General features: G+C 34.7%; 1 protein-coding gene across 1 annotated transcript in view; it reads right to left on the reverse strand.

Moving 5' to 3' along the window:
- Positions 1-18,772, reverse strand: part of LOC134370530 (solute carrier organic anion transporter family member 6A1-like) — an 86,762-nt gene that overhangs the window by 44,501 nt on the left and 23,489 nt on the right. Inside the window, 3 exon segments of the mRNA XM_063087610.1 lie at positions 2,711-2,855; positions 12,218-12,321; positions 13,082-13,206. Of these exon segments, the coding sequence (XP_062943680.1) occupies positions 2,711-2,855; positions 12,218-12,321; positions 13,082-13,206 (374 nt within the window).

The following is an 18,772-nucleotide window of genomic DNA, read 5'->3' on the forward strand; positions in this document are numbered from 1 at the left end:
CTGGTTAACTCCTCTGTCATTATAAATGATTTCTCTTTATAACAAGTAATGCTCCTTGCTTTAAAGAATACAATCTTTAAAATTATTAGCTACACCAGCTTTGCTTTTGGTTAGTGTTTGCATCCTTTTTTCATCCTTTTACTTTAAATCTTTGCATGTCCCCATATTTAAGGAGTTCCTCTTGTTGGTAACATATTTTGAACTTTTCTGTCAAACTGAGAATCTTTATTTATATGTATTTATAACTACTAATATATTTATTTGGTGAAAATTCTCCCTGGGTCTCATCTTTCTTTATATCCTGCAAGCAGAAGTACTGACTGCTCATTGTATCTTTTCAAGGATATTTGAGTAGTGAACAGCCTTGGATAACGGAGATAGTATCTCTCTTGAGAGCAGAGGGCAAATTTGCTTACAATTTTGGAAGACAAAGATAGTGTCCCCTCTGGGGCTAAAAGACATGCTTGCTATCAAGTGCCATCCTGTCTCCCTCTGAGGTAAAAGACAGGACAGGCATAATTACTCCACATTATATAAGATTTAGGTTCCCTAAGCTCAGTGTTCTTTTTGTGTAATGCAATTCAATTTGTGAGCAGATGTTACCTGACCTTTCTTCACATCACCCTGTGAAAATTGGGTCTCAGAAAACTGGCAGAAACACATGCAAATACACAGACACACACAAAATAGCTGCTGCTATTGCTGTGAGTCATAAACTTTCATCTCTGACCAAGGAGTTTTGTGTCTTCTTCTAGCAACTATGCAACTGAAGTAAGTTAGCTTGTTAGCTTGCAAATACGGTGAAATTCAAACCCTTCACAGATCTTAGCACTTCTGGCAACAAAGGCGGGATGCTGACAGAGACATGGCTTTCTGCAGGTGCATGCTGAAGTAGGTTTAAAAACCTTTCACTGATAGATGATATTTAATTGACTGGAGGGTCAGAAGCCTCAGACTCAATGGCCCTGACTTTGGTATTATCACATCTTTACTAAAAAGGGTAACTGGAACAGCCCAACAAAATCCAGAAGAACACTCACTAAGTTTGCGGGGGCACTATGTAGACAAATTCACAATGCTTAATCCCTCTGACAGTCAAGGAAAAACTTTTGTCTACCATCTGTCCAACCAAAAGTCAGCTTAGCATCACATTGGACTCCAGGTATTAGACAGTAAATGCCTCACTTTGGTATTCTATATACAAGGTCTTTTATATCAGCTAAACCATAGTGAGCATCACCCACAAACCTACATTGAAACTGATCAGCAAGCTGTGGCATACGTTCTAGTTTGAGGTGCCACAAATTTAATGACTCTTTTGAGCCACAAATCTCAATGACTAATCATTTTGTGGACTGGAGCCTCTGGAGAAGGGAGTCAGCCTCCACTCAGAAACACCCCTTGGGGTATAGGACTCACTGACTCCTTAAAACAGCTGCTATTCAAAAAGCAAATTTTAGCTTACTACTGACCAACAATGTGGTGTACTCATGGAAAAATCTGTCATTGTGACCCTGAAAACTCATCTGTGTCAAGTTACGGCTTTTGGGACAATTTGCATTCTTTTTTTTTTTTTTTTTTTTTTTTTTTTTTTTTTGTCTTTTTTCGTGACCGGCACTCAGCCAGTGAGTGCACCGGTCAGTCCTATATAGGATCCGAACCCGCGGCGGGAGCGTCGCCGCACTCCCAGTGCAGCACTCTACCAAGTGCGCCACGGGCTCGGCCCGACAATTTGCATTCTGATGATGATATGCTGTTTATTGAAAAATCTACTCAAGAACGGGCTTATAGTCAAGGTTTCTGCACATCTTAACATTTGTTTTCTAGTTAGCACACACGTTTTATATTCCTTCTTTCTTTCATTTCTTGCTTTCTTTTTATATTATTAGTAATCACATTTTTCATATGAATATACTCTTTTACTATTCCCTTATTGGTTACTCTGAAAGTTACAGGATGCAACCTTGACTTTTTACAGTCTAAAATAAGTGATCACATTTACTACTTTTCCATTAACGTTAGAACCATAAAACAATTAATTCCATTTGCAACCTCTTCTGGAGAACCCATTCTCAATATCTAGTAGAAGTGAAGATGTACACAGTAGCAATTCCCCTTCAATGCCTAAATCTAGATCAACTTTTACAGATATACACAAAGAGATATCAATAAGCCTATTCATTACTGCATTGTTTGGAAGAAAAAAAGTTGGAGTTAACTCCATATCCACTAGTATGGTAACGGATAAATTAATGATGGTATATTCATAAAATAGAATCCTATAGCACAATTAAAATGCATTAGACAAAGATCAACATGAGTCTGAAGAATATAATTTGATAAGAGAAGTAGCACAAGAATATGTAGGAAATGATACATAAATTTCAGAAACAGATTGTACATAGACACATAAGCAGTAAAGAAGTGCAAACATGTGTGGGAAGGCTACACACTAACATCAGGAGTGTGGTTACCTAAAAGGAGGGAGGAAGAGAAATGGGATCAGGGAGGGATATAAAAGTGTTTATAAGGTTTCATGTGTTAAAAAATATTGATGCGATGATGGCTATGTGCTATTTTAAAAATTTGATCAAATAATACTTAGTTATATTACTCCTTATATTTTCTGTTTATTTTAAATATTTCATAAAGATATACACAAACACTTTATACAAAATTTTCGAAATGGCACAAAGAGAAGAAAGTCCACCTGCAAGTGTAGTTGCCATATTGGGTGTTAATATAAATTGATTTTCTAAATATTTAGGCAAAACTTTAGAAGCTCCAATAATAACTAAATATTCCATAGCTTTGGACATCGCTAGGCAAACAAATACTTGATTCTTAATCAGAACCTGAAATGCAAATGTTACATATTAGTTATCTTAGTTTGCTTCATGAAAAGAAATAGACATGCCCATTCATATGTTAATAATCGATCTACAAAATTTACCTTTCCCAATCTAAACTGAAAAATTTGTGTGTGTGTATATGTGTGTATTTATATACATGTATATAATATATATCCAAACAGAAATCTACAGTTCACCAATATACACGTATACACATTTCATAAAGATAGGAAGCATTTGACCATTTTTATTTTAATTTGCTCTTCATAACACCTATAACATTTATTTATGGGCCTGGAAGTTTGTTGGAAAGATAAGGGGGAAAAGGGTGCCTTCTTCATTAACCAGGTTTCTATATTTTCCCTTTACTCTTGTATTTTCTTAGCAAGTCTTTTTATTTAATTAAAACACAAAACAGAGAAAATCACTTTGTGGTTTGAAATCACAAACACTCAAGGAAAATCACTAGGATTGCAATCAAGATTCTATTATGTTTTACTCCTGGAATTCCACCTACACAAAGTACAAAGTTATTTAAATTCACATTTTAGTAAATTTGTTAAACTTATTCAGAAGCTTTAGGATGTGATGGTTGAACATTATCTATTATACTATTATACTATACAGAGTAAGTAACGTGAAAGTAAATTCGATTAAAATTTCAACTTTCAAACTAATTTCTGTATTAGGTATATATCCTAGAAAGGGATTGCTTGGGCATTGGGATTTAGCATACTTTAGTCTGCTATTTCTCCAGGTTCTTCTCCAGAATCTATCAGGTTACATCACTGCCACAGTGTAAGAGAGTTCCATTTTCTTCATGTAGCAGCTTATACTTTCTAACATTCATCAAACTAATTTCTCTGGTTCAGCATGTCCTTCCAGAACCCCCATCAAGAGTCATAAACTTGAAAAGGCCTTATAACTGCCTCAACATAGCAAGTGATGCTGCATGACTTCTGAAGCTGGGTCATAAAATGTTAATGTGGCTTCCTCTGGGATCTCTCACTCGCTCATAACGCTTGCCTTCAAACTCAGTCACCATGTTGTGAGAAAGCACAGACCAGATGGAGAGGTCATGTGTGGGTGTTCTAGCAAACAGTCAGTATCAAAAGCTAAGTTTTGAGTAAACAAGCCTTCAGGTGATTCCATCCTCCACACTTTGACCACTCTGAGAGGAGCAAGCCCTACCCAAATTGCATATTCATAAGCAAAATAGATTTTCAATTATTTTAAGCCACTAAGTTTCGGGGTGGTTTGTCATGCAGCAATAGATAATTGGTACACCTCACGTAACCACAAACACCTGATATTATTAGCTGGCTTTCAAAATTTTGCCATGCTGGCAAACATTAAGTAGTACCATAATGCTTTATTTTATATTTCTCTAATTTCAAATGTAACTGAGCATTTCTTCACATAATTCTTAGCTATTTGGGATCCTTTTTTCTGTGTGTGTGTGTGAACTGCCTATTCTTATTTCTAATAGGCTCCCTGAAATTTTTGTGTAGATTTTCCAAGAATTCCTTATTTATTCTAAATATTAATCTCTTGTATTTAGATATCCATTACCTTCCTCTTAATGTTGTCTACAGTTTCCTTCATAAAACAGAAATCCTTGACTTGATATAATCTAATCCATAAATTTTCACTTCATGTTTTATACTGTTGCAATAACAAACATTTTTCCAACTCTCTGTCACAGAAATATTCTTTCATTTTTAACATTAACAGTTAATCTAATCACATTTTATTAACCCAGAAATCACCTTTGTATGTAATATGAGGTAGAAATCCAACTTCATTTTTCACAAATAGAGAACCAAATTTGCCCTCACATCGACTAAGCAATTATCCTTGCAGTGCCTCTTTTATCACATAGCAAGTTCCTATATGTAATGTTGCTGAGTTCTCTATTCTGTTACACTGGTCTATTTATCCGCACTGAGGAAATGTTACGCTGTTTTTACAACTATGGTTTTTGCAGCCTGTCTTGATGTGTACTAGACCCCAGTGCTCTTTGTTTTAGCTATCCATGCCTTATTCTCATATGAAAATTTTAGAATCAATTTGTAATTTACTAAAAAAAAAATTATTGCCATACTATTGATTATACTTTCATTGAATTCATAGATTATTTGAGAAAGAAATTACATATATGAAAATAGTCATTTCATCCATTAACATGGTACATCTTTCAGTTTATTCAGTCAGTACTGTTGTATAGAGTTTTAAATTTTTTCATGAAGTTCTTGAGCATCTCTGTTAAGTGAGTTCTTGAATTATTTAGTTTTGTGATTGCTTTTTACTTATCTAATTTTAAATGTAGATTATTTTTCTTGAATATTTGTATTTATTCTAATAGTTTAGTTGTTTTACTTTTTGTTTCATCTTTGTTTATTTTATATTTACTTATTTTATGCTGTTCATTTAGATATAATTTAATTGGTGGATAATAGCTCTTTTGTAGGCCCTTCCAGTGCACAAGTGTTTATTTATTCATTCATTAAAAAAAATTATTGAGGACTGAATATTAAGCACAGTTCTTACCTCTATTATTTTATATAAAAATGTCAGTCTTTACTAACTGCAAAAGGCAGAAAAAGGGACAGAAAATCTAGTTTTTCTAGTTTTTTCGTGGTTCCGCAACTGATTTTCAGAGCAAGGATAAGAAAATTACAATCTCTCCATATCTACTTATTAAGAAATATTATATTGTAGTAGACAGATCAATGGTTTTAGAGTCACATGCAACAGATATTATACTCAACTTCAATTCAGCCTCCTGTATGTATACATATGAGCGTGTGTGTGTTTATGTGTATGTGTATTTAGCATACATGTCTTTGGAAAAGTTACTCGTTCTTTTTAATCATCTTCTGTAAAATAAAACAATAATATCTATATTTTGGGTGGTTTTGAAAATTGAATATATGCACAATTTCTGGTACATAATAGGTGCCTAGTAGAGAACACCCATTGGCTTCATAATTTATAAAATGAGAGTTTTGCACTAGATTGTTGTTTGCAAACTTTACTATGCCTTGCATAATCTGCAGGGTGTAAAACATAGATTGCCTGTCCAGAGTCTCTGATTCAGTAGGTTTGGAGTAGGGACTAAGAATCTGCATTTCTAACAAATTTCCAGGTGGGGCAGGTGATATTGTTCTGAGAACCACACTGAGAATCACTGCAGTAGACAATTTTTGTGTTTAGGCTCTTTCAGATTAAAACAAACAGACTCTGGTTAATTGTCTTGACAATTTATCATAGTGTTATACAGGGAAGAAAGTCAAAATATTTTCTCAGTAGCTGAACAATTCAGCACTCATAAAATGGACATCATTCAGAATAAGATGGCAGCTTATCTTGTCCACACAACAGCAAGTGTTTCATTGCTTTGTCTTGATTGCTTCAAACACCTAGCTATTCAGCTTCTTTCTGTCAGCTTATTGTGCATTCATCTACTTCTCTTTTAGCTACTGCTATGGACTGAATGTCCCCCCAAAACTTATTCCCCACTGTGACAGTGTTGAGAGGGTGGGAAATCCTATTATGGATAACTGAAAGGTGGGGTCTTAAAAAGGTGATAAGATGGTGAGGACCACGCCCGAGTAAATGGGTTAATCCACTGATGGTTTAATGATGGTCATGGGCATGGTTCTGAGGCTTTAAAGGAAGAGGGAGAGAGGAGTTAGCTCTCTTTCTTCCTCTAACCACATTATCTTCCTGCACCTGCTGGCTGCCCTGCCACTTTCCACCATGAGTAGAAGCAGCTTGAAGCCTGCACCAGATGCAGCTATCCCAGAATCAGGAGCCAAATAAAACTTTTTATAAATTACCCAGTCTCGGGTATTCTGTTACAGCAACACAAAAATTGACTGATACAGCTACTGGCTGTTCTCCCCATATTTACTTCTCTTCAATGGCCTTTACTCTTTCATTTTCTCTGTCAGTTTAACAAAGCTGTGTTGTTTGAATTTCCCTCTCTTCCTCCTGTCTATACTTTCCCAAGAAAGAGGAATTGACTAGATTAGTTAGTTACTCTCCAGCAAGGTATCCCTATTGGACATTGTTCTTGAGTTATGGTACTTACTAGGTTTGGGGGAAAATCTAAAGATTGCTCTCTTGGGCTCAAGTAATGAACCCAGACCTAGTTTTGGCTAGGACACTTGGAATTGATGATACAGAGCATGGCAACTAATGCACAAGGGAACACTTCTGGGCAGCTTATTCAGAAAGAAACTGTACGCATAGCAAACACTAAGAATACCATAAATTCCCTTCCAATATATGTGTCCAGGTTTTCCTATTTAAAAAACAAATCCATTACTTTTCTTAGATATAAATATGGAGGGCAAAGGGGAAGGCCAGATATAAATATAAGCATCTAAATAGTTTCACGTAATGAACTCAGGCTTAACTCTGATAAGTGCTAATATACACAGGGAAAAATTTAATTAGTGCTGCATAGTAGCAGACAGTTCTATGCAACAGCCATATCTGGCATTATATCATAATTTAAGTAGCAGTGATTTTTTTCTTAATGTTACATAAAATAACAGTATATCTTACAATTGATGGTGTTTTACATTCAGTGATATGCGGTGTTTTATCTTCTCTGAGCCTCATTTTAGTCAGCTAATAAGTTCATACACTTATGGTACCTTCCTCATATGAATGTAAGATACTTAGATCAGTGCATTGCCCACAGTAAAAACTCAATAAATATATAAATGAGTGTCTACTTGAGATATTTCTGATTAGGGAAAGAAATTGCACCAAAAAGTTAGGGGGAAATTTTATAACAATATTTTTCTTTTGTCCTTATAAGAAGAGTGGGTAATTGACTAGAAAATGAGAAAATTTTAAAAGGCTAGTGTGAGGCACTTGATTGACTGAAGGCCTGATACTGAGTGACGGTGAGCATTTTTCCATGGGTTTGTTCACCATTCATATATCTCCCTTTTAGAAATGCCTATTCAGCTTCTTTGCCCATTTTTTAATTAGGTCACTTGTTTTCTTACTGCTAAATTGTTCTGAATATTAATCTCTTTGTATGTTCTGGATATTAATCTCCTGTCAGATGCGAAGTTTGGAAATTTTTTCTTCCATTCTGTTGGTTGTTGTTTCACTCTGCTAATTGTTTTTTCTGTTGTTCAGAAGCTTTTTAGTTTGATATAATCCCATTTGTTTACTTTTTCTTTTCTTGCCTATGCTTTTAGAGTCCTATTCATAACATCTTTGCCTAGTCCTGCCTCCTGAAGTGTTTCCCCTGTATTTTCTTTTAGTAGTTTCACACTTTCAGGTCTTATATTTAAGTCCTTAATCCATTTTGAGTTGATTTTGGTATATGGCAAGAGGTATGGGTCTAGTTTCATTCTTCTACATATGGATGTCTATTTTCCCAGCACCATTTATTAAAAAGGAAGTCTTTTCCCCAATGTATGTTCTTGTTGCCTTTGTCAAAGATCAGTTGGCTGTAAGTATATGGGTTAATTTCTGAGTTCTCTATTCTGTTCTATTGATCCAAGTGTCTGGTTTTATGTCAGTACCATGATTTTTGATTACTATGGCTTTGTAGTATATAGTTTGAAGTCAGGGAGTGTTATACCTCTGGCTCTATTTTTTTGTTTTTTGGGGTTTTGTTTTTGTTTTTGTTTTTTGGGGCTCCGAATAGCTTTGATTATTCAACATCTTTTGTTGTTCCATATGAACATTAGGATTGTTTTTCTGTTTCTATGAAGAATACCATTGGTATTCTGATGGACATTGCACTGAATCGATAGATTGCTTTGGGTAGTTTGGACATTTTCACAATGTTAATTCTTCCAATCCAAGAGCATGGAATGTCTTCCCATCTTTTTGTGTCCTCTTTAATTTCTTTCAGGAGTGATTTGTAGTTCTCATTGTAGAGATTTTTTATCTTCTTGGTTAAATTTATTCCTAGGGGTTTGGGGGGTTGTTTGTTTGGTTGGTTGTTTGGTTGGTTGGTTGGTTGGTTATTATTGTAAATAGGCTTGCTTTCTTGATTTCTTTTTCTGCTAGTTTGTTGTTGGAGTATAAAAACACTACTGATTTTTGCATGTTGATTTTTTGTTCTGCAACTTTACTGAAATCATTTATCAGCTCTAAGAGTATTTTTGTAGAATCTTTAGGTTTTTCTATTTATAGGATCATGTGATCTACAAACAGGGGCAGTTTGACTTCATCTTTTCCAATCTGGATTCCCTTTTATTTTTTTTTTTATCTTGGTTGATAGCTCTGGCTAGTACTTCCAATACTATGATAAATAGAGTGGTGAGAATGGGAATCTTTGTCTTGTTCCTGTCCTTAACATCCTTTTAAGATGATATTGTAATTGGGTTTGTCATAGATGACTTTTATTATGTGGAAATATTTTCCCTCTATACCTAATGCTGAAAGTATCATGAAAGGATGTTAAATTTTCTCAAATGCTTTTTCTGTGTTTATTGAGATGATTATATGGCTTTTGTTCTTAATTTTGTTGATGGTGTATCACATTTATTGACTTGCATATGTTGAACCATCCTCACCTCAAGTGAGTTCCACTTGATCATGGTATATAATTTTTTTTAATTTGTTGAGACTTGATTTGTGACCTAAGATGTGGTCTGTCTTAAGAGAATGTTTCATATGCTGATAAGAATGTGTATTCTGTAGTTGTTGGATGAAATGTTCTGTAGATATATGTCTAGTCCAATTGGTCTAAAGTGCAGTTTAAATTCTTTGTTCCTCTGTTGATATGTTGCCTAGATTTTCTGTCCAATGCTTAGAGAAGTCCCCAACTGTTATCATATTGGGATCTATCCCTTTCTTTAGTTCTAATAGTGCTTGCTTTATATATCTGGGTTATCCAGTTTATATATCTGGGTGCATATCTATTCATGATTGTTATGTCTTCTTGATGGCTAGATCCCATTATCTTTATATAATGGCCTTCTTTGTCTCTTTTTATGGTTTTTGGTTTAAAGTCTATTTTATCTGATATAAGAACAGCTACTCCTCCTTGTTTTTGTTTCCATTTGCATGGTATATCTTTTTCCATCCCTTCGCTATTAGTCTCTGTGTGTGTCTTTATGGGTGAGGTGAGTCTCTTATAGACAGCATATAGTTGGGTCTAGCTTTTTAACCCAATCAGTCAGACTGTGTCTTTTGAGTGGGGAATTTAATCCATTCCCCTTTAGGGTAGTTATTGAAAGGTACTGTCTTGGGCCGAGCCGTGGCGCACTCGGGAGAGTGTGGCGCTGGGAGTGCAGCGACGCTCCCGCCGCAGGTTCGGATCCTATTAGGACCGGCCGGTTCACTCACTGGCTGAGTGCCGGCCACGAAAAAGGAAAAAAAAAAAAAAAAAAAAAAAAGAAAGGTACTGTCTTATGCCTGACATTTAATTGATTTTTGTATGGTTGATTTAAATATCTTTTGTTCCTTTCTTCCCCTTTGCTTACCTTCAGTGTTCATTGGTTTTTTGACATGATAGGGTGTGGTTTTCTTTTTCTCATTTGCATATCTGCTCTACCAGTGATGTTCATTCTTTCTTGTGTATTCATGGTGGTGATTATCATTTTGGGGGTTCCTGGTGCAGAACTCCCTTAAGGATTTCTTGTAGAGCTGGTTGTGTGGTAGTGAACTCCTGCAGCTTTTGTTTGTCTGGGAAATACACTATTTCCCCTTCATTTCTGATGGATAGACTTGCTGTGTATAGTATTCTTAGCTAGCAGTTTTTTTCTTTTAGTACTTTGAATATATTATCCCATTCTTTTCTGTCCTTTAGAGTTTCTGTTGAGAAGTCTACTTTTACTCTAATTGGGACTCCATTATAGGTAACTTGATAGTTTTCTCTTGCTGTTTTTAGAATTCTGTCTTTGTCTTTAACTTTTAACGGTTTGATTGCAATGTGTCTAAGAGAGGACCTTTTTGGATTGAATCTGCTTGGGGACCTTTGAGCCTCTTAGACCTGGAAGTCCATATCTCTACCAATACCTAGGAAGTCTTCTACTAATATTTCATTGGATGTGTTTGAATATGTTTGAATATGTTTTCAATGCCTTTTCCTTTCTCTTCCCCCTCCTGAACACCCATGATTTGAGTGTTTGGGCGCTTAAGGTGGTCTGCTAGCTCGCTTAGACTTTCTTTTTTATTATTATTATTCTTTTCTTTCTCCCCCAGCCCCCGCCCCACACACACTTGGGTTATTTTGAAAAGACTGTCTTCAAGATCAGAAATTCTTTTTCCACCTGCTCTAGCCTGCTGCTTACACTCTCAATTGTAGTTTTTATTTCATTGACTGAGCCTTTCAGCTCCAGTTCTGCTAGATTCTGTTCTTAAGGTATTTATCTCTTTATATTTCATCCTTCAAGTCTGCATTGTTTTTCTCATTTAATTTTGTTGTCCAAGTGAGTCTTCTTGTATCTCACAGAGTTTGTTTGAGACTATTACTCAGAATTCTTTTTCAGACATTTCAAGGGTCTCCTGCTCTATGTGGTCTGGTATTTGAGAATTACTGTATTCCTTTGATGATGTCATATTTCCTTGTTTTTTATCATATTTCTAGTCTCTTTACATTAATGTCTAGTCATCCATTAGAGCAGAAAGTGGCTGGAATGTGGGGGAGATAGGGATAAAATTTTGAAGAAATGAGGTAGGAAAATTTTGTTGATACTATTGTGAAAAGTCTTGAAAGTCCTATTAAAAGGGTGTGAAATTCATCTACTAGGTAATCTGGGAAATGACTTGATAAAATTTATATGTGAGAAATACAATTCTTCAGGCAAATAAAGGATGAAGTTATAAATAAGAGAAGAGAAAATAAATTGAAAGTGGAATAATTATTTAGAAGTTGGCATTTTTTTACTCCATGATGTCTGTATTGTAAGCCTTGTTTCTCACTTAAAGAAACAAATAATTCTTCTCCATTTGATATTGAGATGAGATGTTTTCCATGAAGTATAATGTTGTGGGATATTTGTTAACTTCTAGAGTTCTCTTCTTAGTCATTTATATATAATAAAAAGATAATGTTCATACCTTCATGCTATCTCATTAAATACCTTATTTATTTCTGCAGGGGAAAAAACCACAAAATAATATAAAGTTAAAATGAAAAGAAATAGAAGAGAAATACCTGGTACCAGTCTCTGACATTAGCCAAGTTCTTGGCAAAGCCACTTAGGTAAGGGGAGCCCTACTTTCCTTTATCTCTAAATTGAATAGGTTAACTAAAGACTTCAAAAGTCCCACCCAGATTTAAGTTGAACATTTTATAGTTATTTTCTTAAGTTCACTATTAGAAAAGTATACAGATCAACTTATTTGACTTGTTCACATAAAGTATTTTACTTTACCTTAATAGCAGCAAATAAATCTTTTTTACCACTTCTGAATTTCTGATCTTTAAGCATGCTGTCAAACAAATGAGGTTGTTTACATTTCCCAGCTTTCATCCTTGCTGTACTGTGTTAACAAGTAAAAGAATCTTTTGACATGTTCAAATAATTAAAACACATACATGTAACATACATACACATTCTAATAAGCGCAGTTGGCCCTGGAATGGCAAGTGAGATGTTTTTGAACAAGTTAAGGTCAATCCAATTAATTAAAAGACACATTCTTCTAAAACAGTGCTGTCTTTTAAGAACATCTGTAATAATGAAAATTTTCTATATCTGCACTGTCCAATACTGTAGCCACTAGCTACCTGTGTCTACTAAATAATTGAAATGTAGCTCATATGACTATTTTTCAGGGTTTGCAAAAAAAATTTATTAAAATTTAATAAAAAATCATTAAAATTTTAATAAATTTAATAAAAAGTTATTAAAAATTTAATAAATTTAGTAAAAATGTATTAAAAGTTTTTCAATGTATAAAAATTGCAAAAATTTAATAAAATAAATTTAATAAAAATTTAATAAATTTTTAAAGACAACTTATAAACTCTAGATATAAAGCATTTTTAAAATGAAATAATGAAAAGCAAAAATATGTACTAATGAAATTCTGATATATAAATAAAATAAGATTTGGCTGTAATACTGCTTCATTTGTTCAAATAACACTAGCACATGACAGAGTATCTCTATGACAGACCACTACAAGCACAAGAGGCAAATTCTCAAAGAAATGTAATACTGACATGCTCTATGAATGGGGCTGGGGGCAGGGGGTAGATTACTGTCCTTTAAATTAATGAATTATATTTTTATAGTTACCTGGTATATTGTGTGGAAAGCATGACAGTGGCATTGATGTAGACCATGCAATAAATGTGGTAATAAGAAAACAAATTCACCAAGTTGACAGCCATTGTGGATAACCATCATCTTTAGTGCTTTAATAAAGAAAAATGAAAAATTTCAACTCTGGGTATTTTATTACAACAGAGCTATGACAACAGAGAAAGAGGAAAAAAATCTGTTAATTTGTCACGACTGGTTTTTTTGTTCAAAGAGAGCAGTTATCTGTTCTCTAATTATGTGCTTCCCTTTTGTTTTGCAGGATCCTAAATTTTTCCCTTTTCCTTCTCTTCCCTGGCACCATTCAGATAGCAAAGGGTGTTTGTCCCCATTTAACTTTTTTTTCCACCAGAAGCTATGTATTTGGAATACTACCTTTCAATCGTACCTCTCCTTTAAAATCATTCCTGACCCTTTAAATCAAGCGCCTAAACCTTTATGGCAAGCCTCATCCTTCAAGTTGCACAGCTGACCCTTTACATGGCATCTGACCCGTTAAATCGCAGATATATTGAAAACCCTTTCTTCTAGTCCCTTCTCTGAACTCTCAACTTTATCGTGAATTTATCCTTGGAGTGATCATTCCCAATCACCTGTAAGACCCTTTGCTAGCCTCTCTGTCCTCTGCCTTCCCTCCAGTTTTTCTTGGTCTGCCTCTGCTCACCACAAAGCCTTGCAGCGGGGATAAGAATGTCAAAGGTCCTGTACTGGGAATTTGTTGACTTTCTCTTTTTACTCATAGTTATTTTGCATTTCAGCATTCTTTATCTTCAATTCATGGCTGAGGCCATGATTTTGTGGAAAATTTTCAGTTGTGAAGTTATTTTGTATCATTTAAGAAGGAGATTGGAGGAGCTGGTTACTACACAAATGCCATTGTCTTCAGCTCCACACACATTTAAGACCTTCTCCAAAAGCCATTGTGGGAAAATGCCCACATCCACAGCAACCACAATTTTGGAGGTGCTGACTTCTCACCAGTAGCGCTATTGTAAACTAAGACCTGGTGGGTAGCTTGCTTATTATAGGCCTTGTCTTTAATAGAATGTGGACAATGTTCCCACTCTTATTCACTGATGAGAAAACTCTTTGTTCACTGCTAGCATTATTCAGGAGTACAAATTCCAACTCGCAATGACATAGGGTTGCAATCTTGACTTCCATTATCCACTTGTCATATATATCTGAATATGCTACACCCAGGAGTGTCAGCTCCAGATTTCACTAAGGCTACATGTTTCCTCACTGACTATTTAATATTCATATTCAAAAGTTTTCTTCTTTTCACTTTTGAACCCAGGTCTATATTCTAACTATATACATTATATTACATATACTATTACATATTTGTATATAATTGTGTACCTAGAAGAGCCAGAGAAACCAACTAAACAAACTATAAAATGAAAGCAAAGAATTGGATAGAGTGACTTATGTAGAGAAGACAAATTTAGAAATCAAAAGATGTTCCTCCTACTAGAAATAATTGATTCATAAATGTAATATATAAAGATTCCATGTAAAATACCAACAAAATGTATGAAATTCCTAGGAATAAGCTTAATGGGATATGTTCAATAAAGAAAATTATAAAACTTTATCGAAGCACATAAAAGAAAAGCAGAGAAATAGAGTAACATAGCATATTCTTGCATAAAAGATAACAATTATTCCCAACTTGATATATAAATTCAAATAATTCATGTAAAAATGCTTTTATTATAATCTGAGATGATAAAACTTATGAGGTAGAGTGATTTTGTAAAAATAGTTTCTGGTATTTGATGAAGAATGATAATGAGTGGAGACTTATCCAAGCAAATAGCAAATCATACAGTAAAGCTTTATTAATTAAAACATTGTAGTATTGGCATGGGAATAGAAAAATATATGAGGAAACAGACTAGAGAGATAAGATACAAGAATAAAACCTATGGATGCAGGGAAATTTAATTTATGATAAAGATGGTGTTTAATATCATTTTTTAAAAAATCACACAGAATGATCCATAAATGTCATCAATACAATTAGATATCCTTTTCAGGTCAAAATAGAAGCTTGGCCAATGCTCATTTTATATGCAAAAATACACTGAGATTGAGTATCTAAATATACAAAACACATTTATAAAAATACTGGAGAAAATATAGTCAAATATTTTAATAATTTTATAGTAAGAACTTCTTAAGCGAGACAGGAAACTAAAATTTTATGAAAGGAAAAATATACTGACATATTTAACTATATAAAAGCTTTTTAAGTTTGTATAATAGAGATGCCATACACAAAGTTTAAAGACAGATTGGGAGAAATTATTTGTCTTATATTTAGCAGACAATTAATATCTATAATACATAAAGAACTTTTAAAAATCTATAAGAAATGAGCCAATATAAAAAAAGAAAAGAAACAGGAATCAAATTCAAACATAAAAAATACAGATGGCTAGCAGAGATATTGTATGAATCATGGTCCTGACAGCATACTCTCTTTGGGTAATTTAAGAATATATAATTTAACAAAAATGACTATTTAAGTGAAGCGAGGAGACTTTAAAGAAATCTGTGTAGGAAGAGGTGGAACCCTGGGTCTAGCAACAGCAGAGAGCCATACCACCTCCAGGCCAGAAGAGACAAAAGGAGACAGAAGTTAAGCAAACCTAAGACCATATAAGAGAGACATGGCCTTTATTACAGAGATACAGCCAAACCATTGAGACTCAGCAGGGAAGGAAAGGAAAGATCAATATCCAGATCTCACTTTCCTCAGGCCCTCAGATCTCTTTCCAGTGCCCTACCCAATCCAAGCCTAAAAGGAACCCAAAATCTATTATTGCCTATTGATGTTGTCCAAATGGGTCAACCTCCTTAGGTACAGAGCAGGGTGAGGAAAAGTAGAGAGTGGAACTGTAGCAACAGAAGATATCCAACACAATCCATCACCTTGGTGCCCCATAATCTATTATTGCTCTTTGCTAGGCAAAAAAAAAAAAAAAAATTCTTGAATGAAAAAAGTTCTTAGCATATACTAAATCCCATTAGTTACTATACAATCATGAGATTATATCAATTCTATTATATTCTCAACTGAAATCTAAAACACTGTTGTAGAAGATGTTGTTGGTGTTCCATTTATATTACCTTGGCTTGGCATTCATTGTTCCTACGCACACCAAACGAATAGCTCTGAATGGACTCTATGGTTGGCCGAGAGTTGAGAGAGCAGGGCAGAAATACCCAAGAGTTAATATATTTTTTTTTTTTTGAAATTTGTTTTGTTTTAATTTGTAAATATGCTTTTTTTTTTTTTAATTTTTATTTTGTCGATATACATTGTGGCTGATTATTGCTCCCCATCGCCAAAACCTCCCTCCCTCCTCCCTCCCCCCCAACAATGTCTTTTCTGTTTGCTTGTTGTATCAACTTCAAGTAATTGTGGTTGTTATAACTTCTTCCCCCCCCCGTTTTGTGTGTGTGTGTGTGTGTGTGTGAATTTATATATTAATTTTTAGCTCCCACCAATAAGTGAGAATATGTGGTATTTCTCTTTCTGTGCCTGACTTGTTTCACTTAATATAATTCTCTCGAGGTCCATCCATGTTGTTGCAAATGGCAGTATTTCATTCGTTTTTATAGCTGAGTAGTATTCCATTGTGTAGATGTACCACATTTTCTGTATCCACTCATCTGATGATGGGCATTTGGGCTGGTTCCAACTCTTGGCTATTGTAAAGAGTGCTGCGATGAACATTGGGGAACAGGTATACCTTCGACTTGATGATTTCCATTCCTCTGGGTATATTCCTAACAGTGGGATAGCTGGGTCGTATGGTAGATCTATCTGCAATTGTTTGAGGAACCTCCATACCATTTTCCATAGAGGCTGCACCATTTTGCAGTCCCACCAACAATGTATGAGAGTTCCTTTTTCTCCGCAACCTCGTCAGCATTTATCGTTCAGGGTCTTTTGGATTTTAGCCATCCTAACTGAGGTTAGATGGTATCTCAGTGTGGTTTTGATTTGCATTTCCCAGATGCTGAGTGATGTTGAGCATTTTTTCATATGTCTGTTGGCCATTTGTATATCTTCCTTAGAGAAATGCCTACTTAGCTCTTTTGCCCATTTTTTAATTGGGTTGCTTGTTTTCTTCTTGTAAAGTTGTTTGAGTTCCTTATATATTCTGGATATTAATCCTTTGTCAGATGTATATTTTGCAAATATTTTCTCCCACTCTGTTGGTTGTCTTTTAACTCTGTTAATTGTTTCTTTTGCTGTGCAGAAGCTTTTTAGTTTGATATAATCCCATTTGTTTATTTTTCCTTTGGTTGCCTGTGCTTTTGGGGTCGTATTCATGAAGTCTGTGTCCAGTCCTATTTCCTGAAGTGTTTCTCCTATGTTTTCTTTAAGAAGTTTTATTGTTTCAGGGTGTATATTTAAATCCTTAATCCATTTTGAGGTGATTTTAGTATACGGTGAGAGGTATGGATCTAGTTTCATTCTCCTGCATATGGATATCCAGTTATCCCAGCACCATTTGCTGAAGAGGCAGTCCCTTCCCCAGTGAATAGGCTTGGTGCCTTTGTCAAAGATCAGATGGCAGTAAGTGTGTGGGTTGATTTCTGGATTCTCTATTCTATTCCATTGGTCAGTGTGTCTGTTTTTATGACAGTACCATACTGTTTTGGTTATTATAGCTTTGTAGTATATCTTAAAGTCAGGTAGTGTTATGCCTCCAGCTTTATTTTTTTTTTGCTCAGCATTGCTTTGGCTATGCGTGGTCTTTTATTGTTCCATATAAATGTCTGGATAGTTTTTTCCATTTACAATAGCCACCAAAAAAATAAAATACTTAGGAATTGAATTAACCAAGGAGGTGAAAAATCTCTATAATGAGAACTACAAACCACTGCTGAGAGAAATTAGAGAGGATACAAGAAGATGGAAAGATATCCCATGCTCTTGGATTGGAAGAATCAACATAGTGTAAATGTCCATACTACCCAAAGTGATATACAAATTCAATGCAATCCCCATCAAAATTCCAAAGACATTTTTCTCAGAAATGGAAGAGTTAATATTTAACCCCAAGAGTGTCTCTCAACCAGTGATACCAGGATTTAGTAGATATATATCCCAACTTCTTTAAACAGCTGTTGTGATAACTCTGAGTCATATCTATACTGTCTCCCAGAGTTCCCCAGTAGGGGTGAACCCTAATTTTCCCAAGAAATAAAATGCTCAATATAATGAACATTTTATTGTCTTCTCTTCCTTACCTTCCCTTGCTCATTTCCCCACTATCCTATCATACTTTCTGGAATCATCTCTCAAATAAACAGGGAGTACTCGTATCTTTGTCCCAAGTTCTGCTTCTGTGGGAACCCAACCTAAAATAGTTACTATCACCAGAGCTCATTATATAATCTGACAGAAGAAAAAAATAGAAGAAAATTAACATAAAACCTTGTTCTCATTGTTCCTGCCTCATTAGCTAGTAACAGGTCTAAGTTTGTCATCAAATCTGCCTTCTTTCACTATCTGTTCAGCTAATGCCTTGGTTAGAAAGAATACTTGATCTCATGGGGTGACCCAAACCTTGATTCCTGTAAGATCTGAGCCTTAGTGGTATTGTCTTTAATGAGATGAGGAAATCTTATTAA

This window comes from Cynocephalus volans, chromosome 2 (assembly GCF_027409185.1).
Source record: "Cynocephalus volans isolate mCynVol1 chromosome 2, mCynVol1.pri, whole genome shotgun sequence".
Taxonomy (NCBI): Eukaryota; Metazoa; Chordata; class Mammalia; order Dermoptera; family Cynocephalidae; genus Cynocephalus; species Cynocephalus volans.